Source organism: Nyctibius grandis, chromosome 5, assembly GCF_013368605.1.
Source record: "Nyctibius grandis isolate bNycGra1 chromosome 5, bNycGra1.pri, whole genome shotgun sequence".
Classification (NCBI taxonomy): Eukaryota; Metazoa; Chordata; class Aves; order Nyctibiiformes; family Nyctibiidae; genus Nyctibius; species Nyctibius grandis.
In genome coordinates this window covers 71,837,658-71,856,357 of record NC_090662.1, presented here as the reverse complement: position 1 = coordinate 71,856,357, position 18,700 = coordinate 71,837,658, and the positions used below count along the sequence as shown (strand labels likewise).

At 48.7% G+C, this 18,700-nt stretch overlaps 1 protein-coding gene across 1 annotated transcript in view; it reads right to left on the bottom strand.

The window, feature by feature from the left end:
• The window catches only part of B4GALNT3 (beta-1,4-N-acetyl-galactosaminyltransferase 3), a 70,614-nt gene extending 56,675 nt beyond the window's left edge, over positions 1 to 13,939 (bottom strand). The window contains 2 exon segments of the mRNA XM_068401773.1: positions 12,815 to 13,321; positions 13,927 to 13,939. Coding sequence (XP_068257874.1) covers positions 12,815 to 13,321; positions 13,927 to 13,939 — 520 coding nt within the window.
• Positions 13,940 to 18,700: the final 4,761 nt, after the last annotated feature.

Genomic DNA, 18,700 nt, shown 5'->3' with positions numbered 1-18,700 from the left:
TCTGACACTCATCTCACTATGCCCCTGTTTGGCCGCTTCTTACTTTCGTTAAATAATCCCTGTCATCTGTACCCCCAAATGCTGCCTCTTCTCTCCTGCTTGGCTCGTCTTCACTTTTGTTTCTTCCTCTACTTCTGCATGAGCTGCAAGACTTGCTAAAATATTTCTTTCCCTTCCTTGATGTGCCTATGTCAGATATCTAATTCAAACACAGAGTTAGAAGACAAAGGTGAGAACAGAATTTACAAAGGATCTAAGCTTAGGAAAAAACCCAACTAATCATGCCATTTGGGAAGCACGGGGTTTTGGGACAAAGCACTTGAGAGAGTACTGGAAGACTCAGAGTTAATTGGCAAAGCAATTACAATTTGCGAAGCAAAGGAAATCGGCCGCATGGCTGGAGCTGATGGAATGCAGACAGCGATCAGATAGTACAGACAAACTGAAATAATACTAGCCAGACCAAGTTAGGGGGACAGTAGGAGTTCAAAGAGGGAGTGCACCTCCCCTGCCCCACCAGCACACACAAAAATCCTTCTTCCCCACTGCAGCAAGCCGTGCAAGTCAGGAAGACGCACCTGGAAACACCTTGCAAGACCTGCAAGGAACGGTGGCCTGGTCAGAGGAATCGCAAGTGCAGAACATGACTATGGGGCAGCAGCAGCATTAGCATCATCAGGCCTTCTTTAGAGGAGCAGCAGAGATGAAGATGAGGGCTCAGTGAGATGGGAAAGGAACATGAAAGGCGGAGGCATGTATTAGCTGCAGACTAGATGCAGGTGAGCAGCACCATGCCAGCAACAGAGAAACTTCCAATGGATGAAAAGGCACTGGCAGGAAAAGCAAAATTCAGGCTGAATGCTGGTGATTTAGTTCCACTACTGGAGCAGGTGAACAACATGGACAAGTAAACACACATGATCCCTACAGCCAGTAACTACAGGGGAAAGGAAAACACCCATTACCAAGGTTAAAGTCTGTCAAACACTGGTCTCACAGAGCGCATCCAATTCCCTGAAGAGGCAAGAAACCAAAACAGGAGAGACAGAATTAGAATACATCTATCCAAGGATAAATAAGCTCCCAACATAACACAACCCGGAGCAGTACAACTGTCCTTCAACTCACACGCCTTACAAAGCTCTTCCTGCCCTGAGGAAGCTGCTGCAAAAAAGCTGGACTGGGAATGGCCCCAGGAATCAGCGACGGAGCTGGAGCAGCCCAGGTGCCTAGGCAGAAAGAGGTGATGAAGCAACCCCCGCCATGCTCCTCCTCCCACAAACCTGATTGCTTAGGCTCTGAAGAATTAAACGCCTTTATATAGAGGGTTTTGCCCCTGCCTGCAAGGGGAATGATGGCTGATATCAAATCACTTCTGGTGCTTGAGGTGCTCGCAGCTGTGTTCTGGACAGCACGTGGAGACAAACCAAATGTCAACTTAGCAAAACCTTTTTCCATAGGCCACTATTCGGGCTGTGTTTGGCACCAAAGCTTTTTCTAGGACCCATAAACCTAGATCCATGCAGATGTTTACTCAGGGCAGGGGGACAGTCTTAGAAGATCATCACCCGAGGCTTGGGAAAAGCTAGACCTACTGGGTTTAAGCAAAAGGGTCTACATAACCTATGTGGCAAAAAGAAAAATAAAAATTGAAAGGTGAAGTGGTTGGCAACAGTAACGCTGAGGCTGCTGTCAGGGTGCCTGTCTCAAAATCAGCGGGAAGGGACACAATGATTCTTGGAACAGTGAATTATATCAGACAAATTATAAATGCTTGAAAAAATGTCCTTCAGAGCTAAAGCATCCTACAGGCACAGGGCTTGAGTTTCAGCCAAGAAACTGAAAAAGAAATGATGCAGGCTTAGTGTTTTGAGAATAAGCAGTAGTTCAGTGATCCACAGCTGACACATCAGTTGATTTTGCTGTACAAGCCTGTTTCACAAACTGAATATAAGCCTAAGAGAGAGACGATGATTGCAGACACTTGCTAGTTCAGGCCACAAAAATGCAAGGGAACTGAGCACAGCAGCACATTATATCATTGCCTGTCTTACAGACTCATAGAATGGTTTGGGTGGGAAGGAATCTTTAAAGACCACCTAGTCCAACTCCCCTGCTGCGGGCAGGGACATCTTTCACTAGACCAGGTTGCTCAAAGCCCCGTGCAGCCTGGCCTTGAACACTGCCAGGGAGGGGGCAGCCACAGCTACTCTGGGCGACCTGTTCCAGTGTCTCACCACCCTCATTACCAGAGACAGTTCCCTCAGCCTGCTCTCACGTGCCTCAGGCCCTCACCATCTCGAAGGCTGGGCCCACATCCCACGCACCAGTGTCCTTCCTGGACTGGGGAGACCAGGAGTCCAGATGCAGTTGCCAAAGTACCAATTAAGAGAGGAGGAAAGCATTCTTACTGTTCTTTTTCTTGTTTTCTTGTTGGTTTCTTAATTGTTTATTGCCAGTCTTGAAAAGAACTCCTAATGAAGCAGCTAGAAGGGACCTGAAGGCCAGCACTTCTTCCTGGCAGAACTGCAGTCTCCTGTTTCTCCACAGGAACAGCCATCCCACTTCTTTGCTTGATCTGTTGCTATTCTTTGGGCACCGCCATGGAGGGTCTGGCTTCATCTTCAGCCACCCATCAGGCAGCCTTCTCATCCTCAATCTGAAGAAACCTCACCTCCAGGCCCCAGGGACCTCGGCGGTCCTCCGAGGGACTGCTCCTGTCACCCTGGCGCAGCAGCCTGGCTGAAGCCAGGTTGTCTTGTCCACTTTTCTTGGGGCTCAGAGCAGAAGAGATGGCAGAAGAGGTGGGGGATGGGAAAGAAGGGCTCACACAACCCGTAGCAATCAACAAAATAATTGTTGATGCTGGGATATGGAATGGGTGAGCCCACAGGATGGCCAGGCATGGAGACTGGGCCTCTCAGCTAATGCCAGGCACAGAGGCTGGGCCAATGGTAGGGCACTGGCCCGGTGCTCCTGCGACGTCACTGCTATGGTGTCATGGAGGGGAGCCCTGACATGGTGTAGTGGTGCCAGGTGAGATATACTGGAGTAGATCCGTTTCCATGGGTTCTTCTTGATCTTCGGGTGGATTCACCTCCATGGGCTCCACACCATCAGCCACATGAGCGATGGCCATCGATACCACACAGCTGATGGTGTCCCCACTCTGACGCTGCCTCCTCTTCCTCCACATCTCCTACAACCGCCTGTCTGCCTTCCCACGCAAAAGTGGGCAGCTACACACCTTGCTGCTGTAGGACCTCTTCCTTCCAATCATCCTTGGAAGCCGAGGGCCTTGAAGCTCAGTGAATTAAGGGCAACAGCCAGGGTCCCTGTATTTATAGCACCCAGAACAGAAAGCCATGAGGTGGCTCATGACATCAGGAGGCCACTGTGATGGCAATGCATGTGGCCGAAGATGGCTGTTCTGGGAGTTGGGGGCTTGTTACCTGAAAGACCCCCTACTGTGGGAGAAGGAGGAGGGCGGGGGGGGAGGTGCTAAGGGCCCCTTTCCTGGGGATCACTCCCCTGTGCCATTCTGCTGCCTCTTTGGGCACAGGGACTGCCCTCCACCTCCCCTCATGTGCCCTAGGCTTCAGCCCCCTTCCTCATCCTGTGCCTGGGGTCCCCTGGATGAGATGGTGGCCACAGTGTTCCAGGAGGGTTGGGGGTCCTCAGTCACCCCCCCACCAACCCGGCTCCCTGCAAGTGACTCAGCCCCCTGCGGTCAACAGTGGCTGTGAGGGGATGAAGCACCCAGACATCCCACCGGCAGGAGATGGAGGGGCAGCTGGCCTGCGCAAGGTCTCCCAGCACTCCGTAAAGCCGTTGTTGATTGGCAAGTGTGGCGTGGGCCCTTCTGTCCCGTCCCCTGGCCCTGCCCCTGGAGTGGTGCCATCTCCTCCGCACAGAGCCCCAAGGGAGAGGGGAGGATTGGGCCTGGCCTCCCTCAGGCCGCTGTGCCGGCACAACACGAGAAGGCTGTTGGAGGCCACCGAGAGACGTCCATGGGGCCCGGAGGTGGCAGGGTTTCCTTCCACTCCAAGGTTCACCCTTGCTCTACTCTCTAGTTTTAAGGACAAATATTCTCACTGCCTTTTTATTTTTTCCCCTAATAAGAAAGGGGTGACATATGACCCGGGAAAGACTTTAATAATGCATTCATTCTTAACACCTTGGCTTGGGTGTTATTTTGAATTTCTCAGTAGATGCAACCATTCCCTCCCATTGGTATCAGAGCACAGACTATGGGTCATAATTGCTGTTCGCAAAATTTCCTCTGAAATAGGCATGCATTGGTGTTTTCAAGACATAGCAACTGCAAAATGAGACTTCTTATATTTACTCCTTATGTTAGGCAGACAATTTATTTTGAAGGTACACCTCTGGAAATTACAGTTCAGTCAGGTTCCATAGGAAAAGTTGGTTTTGGCAGATCGTTGGTTTATTTTGCATTTTTTATTGAAAGCAAATAAAACCCACCCAACTGGCCTGCTTACAACAAAACATGGGCTGTGGCAGCTAGTGCTGAGTGAGCTGCCGCAGCAGGTAATTGAGGCTATTAGTACAGGGTAGTCTGGACAGGATATTCTCAGACCATTATACATTTTGTTCTGCAGCTTAGATGGGGTTAATAGCACCCAGACACGACTACCGCAATTTTACAGAAAATGACATTACAAAATATAAATAAAACTAATTTAGGAAGTGAGGTATTTACGAGAAGGGCTGGAGATATCTTACCTAGGCTCAAATGAACAGCAGTGCTGAGGAAGCTGTTGGAGTTGCCAACACCAAATGTACAGGCCAAGTCAAACAGCCCACACTAATGACATGGGAATAAGTGGCCTCTTGTAGCAAGGCAGAAACAGGTTTATTTAGAATGGCAGGAAAAAATACACATATCATTAATGTAGATTATCCTCACTTCAAGAGAGCTATACTGGGCAATTCTGCAGCCTAACAGATGATGATGCAGATCAAATATTTTTACTGGTAAATGGGATATAACAGTATCTGACCATGAACTACTGTTTAGTGTGTGTGAATTTACACAACTGCAGTGAAACATGGGCTTCCGTATAAGCCTACTGGTTCCTAATACTCACAGTCCAGAGGGATAGAGGAAAAGTTAAAAAGATAAAACATGCCTGTTATGGAAGGCCCCATAGTCAAGTCTCTGATCTGTATTCAGTGTTTTTACATTACTGAGTAGCACTGGCTCTTAATTGCTCATATTTGGCTAAACTGGGAAAAAAAAAAAAAAAGGATATTTAGACTGTCTGAAATCAACATCAAGGTCACTGAGATGGAAACCAGGAAGGAAGAAAATCGCCATGGATGATGCAAAGGCCTGGGACTTACTGTTTGCATCTCTGATGGAAAACAGTGACACAGAAAAGCAAGAATAGCACAAGATGCAATACTTTTGCCACATAAGGGTGTCAGAGAGACCTACAACGTAAAGTTGTTGTTTTCCAACTTCCCAAACCAAGGGGGATAAGAAGCCACGTTGACCTCTTTTCCCCTCAAAAAAATCTCAAATGGGAAATAGTCACAGAATGCTGAAATAAGTAAGCCTTAGGAAATGATAAAATCAGAATTAGTGACATTTCGAGAGGGACACTGATGCTTCAGGGGGACTCACAGGTCCACCCAACAATTTTTGGATTGTCTGAAATGATCCAACATCTCAAAGGCTAATTGAATCTCATTGCTCTGTGTAGTTGACTTAAATTCTTTGTTATGCCAACATGAATTATTGTTCTGAGGTGTCTTTGGAGAAGGCTGATTTACTTAACAGCAATGTTGCCCCAGACCATCTTAGCATCTCAAAGTGTAAGGGACTCTCTCCAGATCAGGAATATCAAAGCCTTTGTGCTTTGGCAAGAGAAAGTCTTCTCAGCAAAACAGAAGTATAGAGGAGCTCTGGTCAAGATCCCAGTGTATTTTGGTTTGGCTGATTACACACACAGACTATGAATTTCTAACATTATGAAAAGCATAAGTATCTAAGGACCAGGTTCACATCTGTTTCCACCCAAGGCATTACATGGATCCTTCTTAAATCTCACACCACATCTAAATAAGACAGCTTATTTCCTTTTCTGGAAAGCCCTTCTCAGCTATTACTGCAAGCCTGAAAAAAGCAACTGAATTGGGAAGTGACTGGAAAAGGGAACATCGATGCACAGCAAGAACACATAAGAAAGGGAAACTCAAATTACAATAAAATATATAATCCCATCAATTCCTGAGGCTGTCGTCGTAAGTGCTGGAGAAAGAACCCCATCATCACTCCGTTCCCCACTGCCACGTCCTACAAGGCAACTGCTGTCTTCAGGAAAACATCCTGCCTTTTACCATGTTGCAGACCTTGGTAATTCCAAACCACCAGATGAAAGACTGTGTCCGTCATCTCCCCCAGCACCATTCTTCCCTCACATCTGCCTGAACTTGCAGGTGAGAGAAGGCGGAGCCTTCACGTTACCATACCATACGCAGCAACGCATCTCCAGAAGACAATAGCATTCCTCTGCCGATCACACAGCGCAGAGGAGATGTGCAGGAGGACACCACCCCGTGAGATCTGATTCATTCTACTCCAGTCTGACTCAAGACAGGAAGGTGTGGTGCGGGAATACACGCTGTGTTGGCACACCACTACACAAATCTGTCACAGGTAACCTGTACATAAAGGGATGGTGCAAGAGTTTATTTATAATGATAATATGTAATCTTTGCAAGTGATTTGGGGATATTCTGCGGCCAGACAAACTGCAGGCCACGTTCCAAGAAAACAAACACTTGCAACTCTCCCTCAGTGCACAGGGACCCAGGCACTCGGTGCCACTCCAGAAAAAGGTAATTCAAGAGTCAAATCCCTACCAGACTTCAAGTCAAGAGGTGAAAAAATCCAGGTTCACAAATTACCTGCAGTACATGCCCCAGTAGCAGTGAAAGGATACGCTGGCCCAGGACAAGTATGGCACAGCTAGCATGAGGTCCAGGCATCCTGTGCCTGATGTGTCAATGAACCTCACAACCAAGCTAGAGCACGATCCAAATCATTTTCAGTGGCCCTGGCTTCTCCACTGAGTCTGTGCTGTGCATATGGGCCTGAGGATGTTGACTCACTTTACATACACCAGTGCAGAGCAAGATGTGACAGCACTTCTGATCATCCTCCAGGGAAGCTCAACTGACCCCCTAGAAGCGAAAAATCTGTCCCACCTGCAGTGCCCATCCTTCTACCCACAGCTATAGTGACCCACAATGTGTTTTGGGGAACGGTGTCACTTGGTACATGTCCCTGTGAATGAAGATTTCACTAGTGTCTTCAAAGGCATAGAAATATCATATGCAAACTTAATGGTGTAGATGTTCCCCTGCTGCCAACACTTTTCTTCAGTCAGGGTGAGGTGCTTTGCAGGTGATACCTAGTTTAACTTTTTCTCTGCATTAACAGTTTCCACAAAGAGGAAATAGATACTACAGCCACCACTGGAGAGCCACATGGTCCAACCTCTCCCCGTGGGCACTCAGTAACCTTTGGTGCAATTAGCTATGCAAAAGAGCGATACTGTGCATGTAGAGGCAAGTAGCCTTGAGCATGAGCAACTGCAGAAGTCAGCCTGTGTGCATGTGAATGAACCCACATATGTAGGTGTGCTCACCCTTACACACAGGTGCTTCTGAGGGTGCCTGGGCAGGGAGGCTAGAGAAGGAAGTCAATGCATTACATTAAATGAGCAACTTCAGCTTCCCACCAGCTACTTTCTCATACAAACACACGCACCTGCTTATTCACACCAACATTCAGGTCAGTTTTTTAAGCAACTCGCACTGCTTTGTAGTAGCCTGGATACCTCAAGATCAGAGAGCTCACCATGGTGGGGGGGTAAGAAACCAATTTTCTGGTGAAGGAAAGGGGCACTAAAGAGGTACATACTGGGGAGGGGGAAATCTTGCCGTAAGGACTTTTTTATTCACGCATCTCCATGGTTTCCTCTTCAGAGAGCAGGACCACACGCTACTGAGTTAGCAAAGCGGCAGTCTGAGACACTACAAGTGAGACAGAAACCACTTGTCCCAATCCAAGACAGGAAGACATCACACTCTCAGTGTTACTTACACATAACAATAAAATGTGGAATAGAGGTAGGCTGAAGCAGCCAGGAGAGGCAGGTTAAAGAAGGGCCCCCCGATCCCTTGTTCCTACAAGCTGCACCTCCCCGCAATCTAATCTAAACCTGCACACCCTGCTTGTGCCTGGCTCAGTGTGACGCTCACACCTGCAACAGAGGAAATTAGAGCAACTGATTTATAGTCTCCCGAGATACCCTGGTCTTTGCAGCAGAAAAAACAGAGTCTGCACAGCAACGGCTGGGAATGACCTCACCTCCAAGTTTCTTCAGGGATGGGGATTCGCTTTTACTATGTTGACACAAGGTTTTAAAGCAAAGAGGGATTGTTGCACATCCTCCTTGCTTGCAAGCACAGCCCACTGACACCATCCTTGCTCCTCAGAGTCATGGTTGACGAGAAGCTCAACATGAGCCGGCAATGTGCGCTTGCAGCCCAGAAGGCCAACTGTATCCTGGGCTGCATCAAAAGCAGCGTGACCAGTAGGTCGAGGGAGGTAATTCTGCCGCTCTGCTCCGCTCTCATGAGACCCCACCTGGAGTACTGCATCCAGCTCCGGGGGCCCCAACATAAGAAGGACAGGGAGCTGTTGGAAGAAGTCCAGAGGAGGGCCGCGAAGATGATCAGAGGGCTGGAGCACCTCTCCTATGAAGAGAGGCTGAGAGAGTTGGGGCTGTTCAGCCTGAAGAGAAGGCTCAGGGAAGACCTTCTAGCAGCCTTCCAGTACATGAAGGGGGGCCTACAGGATAGCAGGAGAGGGGCTTTTTACAAGGGCATGTAGTGACAGGACGAGGGGTAACGGTTTTAAACTGAAAGAGGGTAGATTTAGATTAGATATTAGGAAGAAATTCTTGACTGTGAGGGTGGTGAGACACTGGAACAGGTTACCCAGAGAAGTTGTGGATGCCCCCTCCCTGGCAGTGTTCAAGGTCAGGTTGGATGGGGCTTTGAGCAACCTGGTCTAGTGGAAAGGTGTCCCTGCCATGGCAGGGGGGTTGGAACTAGATGATCTTTAAGGTCCCTTCCAACCCAAACCATTCTATGATTCTGTACCTTTCTGCATGGGCGCGTGAGATGAGGCACTGCTGGGCACCAAAGAGAAAAACAGAGGCAGCAGGAGGAGATCCCCAGCCTTTCCATCCAAACAGAGCATTGCAGCAGCTTTGGGAGAAGGCAGTGTCTCGGGGTGGGGCTCTTCCCTAAGGAAGACCTGTCCCTGCCCTTGCCCCTTCCAGCCATGCTGCCAAGCCAATGGCATTACAGCAGTACAGGCAGGGTGCAGGACTTGCTCTCCAGACCAGGCTGCTCTGTGCTTTATGGGTATTTTCTACCTCCCCAACACCTCATTCACCCTTGAAATAAGAAAGTTTCCTGTCTCCAGCATTCACTTGCGGGAGCAAAGTGTGCTGTGTAGCAGCTAAAGACGAGAAAAACATTTCTACTGGAGAGCCCACTCCACAGAGGTTAGTGCCTGTCAGCAGCAGGAGTAAACAGACTGTCTCCAGCTCCTCAGGTTTCTTGGCAGGGAGGCAGTGTCCCGCCTGTTACAACTTGTTTTGGATGACAACAGGCCACACTTCATGTGAGGAGAGTTGTGCTCATCTTCAACTCACATCAGCCTGCTTGATTTTCTTCACTCAGCTGTAAACATGTTTAAGATTCCTATAAATACCTATTGGGCAGCAGACCAGCCAAATAGGAGAACAAAGAAAAGAGGGAACAGGATGATTTTTTTTGACCAGAACAAAATGCTCATTTCACCATCACCTTCAAGGGAAAGCTATCACTCATGAGAGCCCATACTATCATCCGTCCCTGTCCAGCCCATCACAAACCTCCCTTACAGCTAGAAAAGGGCCCAGATCAACTTAGGCATGTATGAATCCCAACCCATAGGGTATAACGAGCATGAATCCTGCACCTCAGTCTGGTCCCTCAACCTTTGACTTTACAGCAAAATTAACCTCATGGCCAGAGCCTCTCCCAGAGTATGGTGATGCAGTGCCAGGGAAGCCAATGGGTACCGATGATTACAGCATCTCCTAGGCTCTTTATTCTCTTTCATCCAAAAAAAAGACGGGAGCAGGGGCAGCATAGAAGCATCACAGTGGCTTGTGCTCCACCCCATGCATGGCTGAGAGGAAAGGGAGTATTTTCTGTGACTCCTTGCAAGAGGAGGGCTCACCTCTCTGGACAGAGAAAACATAGTTGGCTTTGGAAAGCCTACTACACAGGCTGTTCTGCAATGCCTTTTAGGGAGGCAAGCAGAAAGCTCTGTTACAGACACAGGAGATTGAAACAGTGATCTCCTGTCGATCTCCTTCCACAGCCAGCAGCTCTTCAGCTTTCTGGCCCCAATGGAGGGAGCCTCTTAGCCTTTTGCCCAGAAAAATTATCCAATAAACAGCCTTTGTATTTTATCAGCAATAACTGGGGAGGCTGTTGCATCAGATAAGTTGAGGTGGTAGCTCTTGGTTGGTCCCGGGTGTGACTTACAGGAGGGTTCCCACCTGGGACATGCAACGGAAAACAATGCAGAAACAAGAGGGGAAAAGTATTAATTGCTCCAAGAGTCACTCCCTCCTACCCCAGATCCCTGGGATCTCTGGAAAGAGTTGCCACGTGGAGTCACAAATGCAGCCGTCCCACTCCCCAGAGAAGAAAATATTAACTTAGTTTTAACAGCCAAAAGAAAACAAACACTATTTGTCTTTCACTCCAACTTCTGATTTCTCTTAAAATAACACAGGCTTTTAGAGGTACTGGGGCAAAAGGAAGGGTGGGGAGGGTCACAGAATTAACCTTCCTCCTGTTAGCAGGTTCCAGGATTCTGGCCACAAGGCCAGGAAAACATGACGCCAAGTGCCCGGCGTGCCTGCAGAGCCTCGGCTCTCCGGGCACAGCTGCTCTCCCACCGTGATGCTGCAGAGCCGTGAGGAGCTGCCTGCCGGAGGGTTTCACCCTCCCACCCTTTCCAGCAGTGTTTAAATGCCTTCTGCATGCAATGAGCAGCAACGTCTCTGATGGATTTGGGACAATCTGGATTTTTATGTAATTGAACTTTAACATAATGTAATTATTTTCCTCTTCTTCTGTTTTAGTTGGTAGTGACAGTAGTTATGTCACTGTTTCCAGTTTCAGTCTTAAAACAGAATGACTTCTATTACAGAGATGTAAAAATAACCCTGTCTAAAAGCAAAGAGGAAGAACCCAATTCATAAGAAGATTGTCTGCTCCTGCACATCTCTTCTGTCCTCTCTCCCTGTTTCTCCCATCCCCTCCCTCTCCCTTTGCATTGCTGGCAGAGAAAGGACCATCAGCTGTACGGCTCCAAACACCTCACACAGCCCCTCTCACCTTGTAACCACTATTTTAAATACCTCCGAGTGGGTTGTTTTCTCCCTTGCTGCACCGCACAAGTCCTCTACATACCTCTAGACTCTACTCTAAGGAATTTTGGGGGGTATTGGCAAAGTGGTGTACACTAAGAGGCTTGGCTAGATTGCATGAAAGACGCAACGTGAAGGAGACTCATAGCGCAACCCATCCTCTCATGTCCCAACTGATTCCATCAGGCATAAAAAGCAGATTATAACTAGAGGATTTATACTAGCCAAAGAAATCAGATCTCTTATGCTGTTGGAACAATAAATATGTGTTTTTAGCCTTAACATCACATACAATATGGAACAAATGGACAAGCTGAAGTCCTGTAATGGAGTTTGTGGGAGCAGACATTCATGGAGCTCCTTGCACAGCCACAGTCTAAAGCTTGTAAGACTGAAACCAAGCCTGACTCATGGGAGTAAGAATCAGGGGGTTTATAATGTGTAATGACGGGACCAAGACGCTGCAAAGTATTAATACTTAAATGCTGACATGTATTGGAAAAGCTACTATCAAATTAGATTGGCACCAAGCACCGATATTATTTTAAAAACAGCAGCAACAACACCATAGACTTTTACAAACCTTGGCCCACTAAAAACTGTCTTGTAACTGTAAAAAAGAAGAGAAGCATAAAAACCCACGACAGCGACAGAAATAACTCTTTTCCTCTACTCCGGAAAAAAAAAGAAGCCAGCTCCACTTAGAATCAGCCCTGCTGTACTCCTAAAAGTTTGCACAAAATGAACCCGTTACTAGGCGAGTGCTGTGCATCTCTAGGGTATGCATTCCTCCTCCTTTGCATACACTTCTTATCTCATCAAAGCAATATTCAAAGCATCTTTGCTGCCTTCCAGGTTAGCACCGGAGCACAGAGAAGAAGAGACACCTCAAAGCCATGACTCCGGGCTCTGCAGTTCCAGCAAGGTCACATTTTGACAGGTCTCCTAACAGAAAGGAAGGTGAGAGCCGACAGGCCAAAGCAGAAAAGTGAAAACCCCCAACACCCATCTCCTTCCCAGGGGGACCAAACCCGCCTGCGTCCCCGAGGGCTCCCCGGGGAGCGGCTCCCCGCTCGCCGGCAGCACTCTGCCGCCCGCCGCTGCAGGGGGCTGCGCGCACCCCCTCTTCCCCGGCCGGCCTGGAAACGGCACCGCACCGGCCTCCCGAGCGGGACGGGGCGTCCGGGGGAGCCCAGAACCGCGCCAGGCTGCGAGGGACGGGACGGGACCCCCCCGCCCCACCTTCCCATCCCCGGGCGCCCCGCGGGGTAACTCACTGCGGTCCGGAGGAGTCCCGCCGCCGGCCGCCGCCGCCGCCACCAGCTCCAGGTAAGCGGCCCAGAGCCCCAGGGCCAGCGCGCCCAGGGCCAGCAGCAGCCGCCGCCGCCGCCGCCGTAGCCGTAGCCGCGCCAGCAGCCGGCCCCGCATGGCGCCGCTCAGGGCGCCCGGCCCCCACCGCCGCCCCGGGGCATTCTCCCGCCGCACCGGCACGGCGCCGCTGCCTCGGTCCCCCTCCTCCGCGGGGCGGGCCCAGGTGCGGGGCGGTGCCGCGCCCCCGCGGGGGCAGCTCCCGGGCGGGCTCAGCTCCCGGGCGGGCTCTGCCGCCGCCCCCCGCACCTGCCTCCGGCCCGCGGGGGCCGAGCCGGGGGCTCCGCAGCGGCGGGGCTGGTCCCCGTCATCGTCCCCCCTGGCCGCTGTAGGGGCTGGCGGGCGCCGGGAGCGGAGCCATCCCCGCCCGGGCCGCGGGGGTCCCGCGGGGTCAGCGCTGCCAGAAGTCTCCGCTCCTGCCAAGGTGACGGGAAAGCTGCTTCAGTGGCGGAGGAGGCGGGCACGCTCCCCGGCTCCAAATCCTTCTCAAAGCCGGTTTTCGTGCCGGTAGGAGCGTTGATGTATCCCTCCGGTGAGAGGAGGGGAGATAACTCCCCTGCGCGGAGGGAAGCAGAACGAGAGCAGCACGATTCGAATTCACACAGTTACACACAGCTGAATCCGTTTTACAGTGTCTTTCACCTGGTGCAACAAGTGTATTTACTTAGAAGCGCTTTGCTCAGTCAGGAGGGACAGGGCTCATGAAGTCTCCAAATCTGCTTTCTGCAGCAGCTGCCTAGGTGCGATGTTACACTGTTCAGACCTACTGGAGGGAGGATGTTGGAGGCCCACATGAAGACCAGGACCTTCCCTGGGTGTGCTCAGCATTCCTGTTCACATCTCAAGCACGCTTTTAAAGTGACTCTCCCAGCTGTCCTCCCTCCATGCTGTATTCCTCCTGGGTGAAACCAAGCGGGAAGATGCTGTCTGGGGTGCACATAATGCATCCAGCTGGGGGGCTAGGCCAGAATAACCCCTTTCCAAACATGTATGGTGTGGGTGTTGGGTGATTGGCACCAACCCTTTCGCCTCATGGCTCTGCCGCTGCAGAGCTGCTCCTGCACAGATGCCAACCCTGTGCTGTGTGCAACCGTGAAGAGAAACCCTCATGCTGAAGTTATTTTTTAAAATGCATGCAAGGATGATAGACCTTTTTTTGAGGGTCCAGCTTCCTTCCACAGCAGCCTTCTGAAGTGGGAGGCTGCGCAAAAGGACACTCGCCATTATTTAGCCGTAGAACGTGTGCCACAGGCCTTTTAAATGGCACGGAGGGCCACGGAAGAGCAGTGTGAGTCCCAGCAGGGACAGGCTGACACTGGCAGAGTGCTGGCATCCCAAGTGTTGCAGTAGTTGGGGGCAGAAGCAGGGCCTGGACTCTCTGGCATCAAGTTCTGAACACCTTGTTCCCAGTGTCCAGGCAGCACCCAGAGACCCTGCTATTACCTGTCACACATTGAGATGGACAGATGGATGATAGGTTTCCATTTCCCGAGTGTCTCACAAAGGTTTCAGAGTCGTTTGCCTTCAGCTCTGTGTTGGAGAGATTTCTCTTGTTCTGAGAAAGTGCATCCAGAGATTTTTATTCCTCATTGTGCAGGTGAGAAGACATGACACTCCTCGAGATGGAAACAAATCCTGCAGTGGGGGAAGCTGTTGAGCGGCTCTGCCCTTGGGCTGCCCTGCCTCCCTGGGGACAAGGTCCATTCTGCAGCTTTCAAGGATGCAAGACTTGCATTCCTCCTTCCTACCTTGCTAGAGGCTGTGGATGCACATGGCACTGATCCAAGCTTGAATCACGGTGCTGCTTCCCCTGGCGCAACCCGAAAGGGCTGCCAGTACCCAGCCACCACCCGTACCCACATGACTGCAAACCTGAAGCTGTGCCCCAGTTTGATCATCACAAGGCAGAAATCTCACGTAAGCGCAAGGCACTCACTGTTGAAGTGTTTTGGCAGTGGATTGGTTTGGGTCTTTTACAGCAGGAGAGAACTAAACCAAGTTTTCCATATTTGTTTAGGAGAGAAAATACTAGGAAAAATGTGTAATAAATACAGATCTAAATTAAACTGTATTTACCATCTAAAGGATGAGACTCGAACGATGTATTCTTAGCAGGAAGTTGTCTGCTTTTCTTAAATGAACAACCTGACGTTTGAAAAACAACTGCACTTTGTTGAAACTCTGTTGCACATTAAAATATTAAAATAAGTAAGCACATTTTTCTCTTGTGAACATGGTACTAAAATGGAGGGGTAAGTGAAATTATAGGCTAACAGTAGATTGTTGACTTGTAAAGAAACAAAATCTGTCACGATAAAACTATGCTGTAATGAAGATACAGAAAAGCTCTTGTGTCTGGAGAAAAAGCTTAAGGAAAGTGTGGTGTGTTGATGTCTGTTACAATATAGTTACAATAGAACAATATTAAGGAACAAAATTAATCTGAATGTGTAATAAATGTGTAATAAATGTGTAATAAACAGTGAAATGAGGAATTTGAATAGCCCTACACTGTACTTAAAGTAAATTATTTTGGACCACTTATTCACTGCAGAAAGCACTGATGCCCAGGAGTAAGGTTATCACTTACTGTAATGTTTTAAAAACACCTCACATAAATGTTTTTATCCCAAGTCTACCAGCAGCCTTGTATTCCCAATTTCTCGAGCGTCCCGAGTCACACAAGCACATGCCCAGACCCCCACATCTCTCATCTTCAATGGGTGCAATACGGTAGTGGTGGAAACTACAGCTCGTAATAATCCCATATGCTGAGGTCAACCTCATTAGGCAAAGAAACAGCAAGCGAGCTGGAAGCAGGTGGTCAGGAATAGGGTCCGTGTCATTTTCAGATGACAGACAGTGAGCTGATGCTGCTGATTGCCCTGACAGACCATCCTCTCGTGAGACCCCACCTGGAGTACTGCATCCAGCTCTGGGGCCCCCAACATAAGAAGGACATGGAGCTGTTGGGGCAAGTCCAGAGGAGGGCCGCAAAGATGATGAGAGGGCTGGAGCACCTCTCCTATGAAGAGAGGCTGAGAGAGTTGGGGCTGTTCAGCCTGGAGAAGAGAAGACTCTGGGGAGACCTTCTAGCAGCCTTCCAGTACCTGAAGGGAGCCTACAAGAAAGCTGGGAAGGGACTTTTTACAAGGGCATGTAGGACGAGGAGTAGCGGTTTTAAACTGAAAGAGGGCAGATGTAGATTAGATATTAGGAAGAAATTCTTGACTGTGAGGGTGGTGAGACACTGGAACAGGCTGCCCAGAGAAGTTGTGGATGCCCCCTCCCTGGCAGTGTTTAAGGCCAGGTTGGATGAGGCTTTGAGCAACCTGGTCTAGAGGAAAGGTGTCCCTGCCTGTGGCAGGGGGGTTGGAACTAGATGATCTTTAAGGTCCCTTCCAACCCAAACCATTCTATGATTCTATGATCCTCAAACGTTGGGCAGATTGCTGCTGGCTTCAGGATACACCGCTCCTGGCCTACACTGAGTATCCGCTTCAAAGAAACTGACGATTTGCCAGATGAGCTGACGGGAGTATCTTTTGCTTTGTTTGGGCTTTTGTTTGTTTTACATTTTGGCTATGCTTCCTCATGATAAAAGCAGCCTTTGATACGAGTGCAGCTCTTAACGACGCGCATCTCCTGTTCCTCCTGGTTCCCCTCTCTAGCTCCGTCTCTCTGCATCCCTGCCACTTCTTGTTATGCTTTTGCTTCTAGTCATCTAACAACTGTTTCTCTGTTCTGTAAATTACTTCTAGCTCTGTGCCAACATCCTTTCTCTTTAGGCTCCCCAAAGGTTCAATTATCTGCTGCTTTCTTCTTCCCTTCTTTCTTCTTGTGTAATTTTCATTTTAACACTCATTACCAGCTCCACACCAAAGATACCCAAGTGTCCCTAGCTTTCACCACCCCGGTGGCTACACACCCCTCTTTCCTGACCTCGGCCATCCTCTGAAGCACAAACAATGACTTCATCTCAACATTCATAATCGAAACAGCTCAAAGGCAGAAGTGTTTCTAAGAGGAAAAGGCAGTCTCTGAAGACACAGTTCCCTATTATTTCCCTTTTTGTCTCCTCAGGAATGGACCAGGCTCTAAAAAGCTTTACCGGTGGAGCTATCCCAGAAAAAGCCTTGTCAATACTGCAGTTTAGCACCACAGTAAGGGAATCAGTGCGGTCCCACGATTAACCAACTATTGGCAAAAGGACCTTCTTGCCCAGTTAAGTTGTGCTGCTACGGTGGGTTTTGCTAACGCAGTTATATTAATCAGCAATGTGATTTTTACCAATACAGTTATGCTGCCAACGTTTGTATGAACTGGCCTGGCCCGGGGTTTGAGACTTCCTCTCACCTTCACTGTTCACATGGCTGTGCTCCCTCAGTTCTGACTTTGACAGCACCGTGATCACACCATTGCTCTCCTACAACTTACCTGTCTGGGTGGAAAGCCTTCCTTTTCAGCTGTAAAGAGGACACATTTTCACATGAGCTTCACCCAGTACCTCTAGGAGCACCTCCTTATTGCAGGTCCTGCCCATGAATTGGCCTGAGTTGCTTTCTGCACATCAGAACAATCTCTCAATATCTAAAGCATATGCTTGCACTTCCAGAAAAAGGTTTTTATTACTTTAAGCTGAGAACCTCCAAAAGACTTTTCAGGGTTTAGACGTTTACCATAATGAAAGATACATCTACGTATTTGATCATTTGCGAGATCCATGTTTTCAAATCCGACTAAAGTCTTGCCTAAATTTCCTTCTTCCCATGTCTTAAAAGTACCAGTACTCAGTTTATATTTTAAGTGACTGTGATCATCATCCTTATGTTTCAAGAAGTTCCAAAGAGGTGCCACAGTCATTTTATTAAGAACACGACATAACACAAAGCTGAGCAGCTCTCCCTGTGACGACACCGAGCAGACTTCCATCCACCCAAGCTAGAAATGAAGGGGAAAAAAACCTGTTTTACTGGACAGTTTATAAGTGACTCTATAGTGAGATAAATGTTCACAGCGAACGAAAGGCAATTTGATCACTGAATCGATACAGGAGAATCCAGCACATCCTGGACATGCTTCACCAGAGTAAATCCAGACCTTTTTGTTCAAATCGAACCCATTTCAACAATGAAACCCTTCATGCCTGCATAGTTAATCATTGTCTTGCTTTAACACTGAAACACTTGTGTGTTGAAAGCCTCTCTGGGTTTTCTGAATACAAACAAATAATCCGTATTTACGCATCTGTGATCTGTCCACAATCCAACAGCATCACGATTCTTAAAACATGCGATTTAGTCAGTAAAAGTGAATAGTCAACCCCATCAAGGGCTCTGTTTATAAAGCTATATTTTTGGAGCTTACTTGAAGGGCAGCCACTCTAACTCGTATTCAAAGATGCCCTTTCTCCAAACAGTTCATTTGGGGCTACAAGGGAAATATCAGAAGTCCACCCCACTCTTCTCAAATATGTCAGTCATAGCAGAAATGTTTCCTGCTAGTGGGTTAAATTCCAGTTACCTCCGATGGCCCGTTTCACACAAAGTCCTAAACTTTTGATGCAACACAAGAATTGAAACAAACTTTGTTCTTTGTGCCTAAACCCTGTGAATACAGCAACCAAAAGGAAACATCACAGCCTTCACATGTGATGCCTTCTACACTGTGTCCAAGTATGTTTTGGTACATAATCCCAGTCCACATGCTAAAAAATGTGTATACTTCTACAGGTAGACTTGCAAATTTAATAATAACTATTTAGGGAGCAAAGGGGATGTTTCTTACAATTCAAA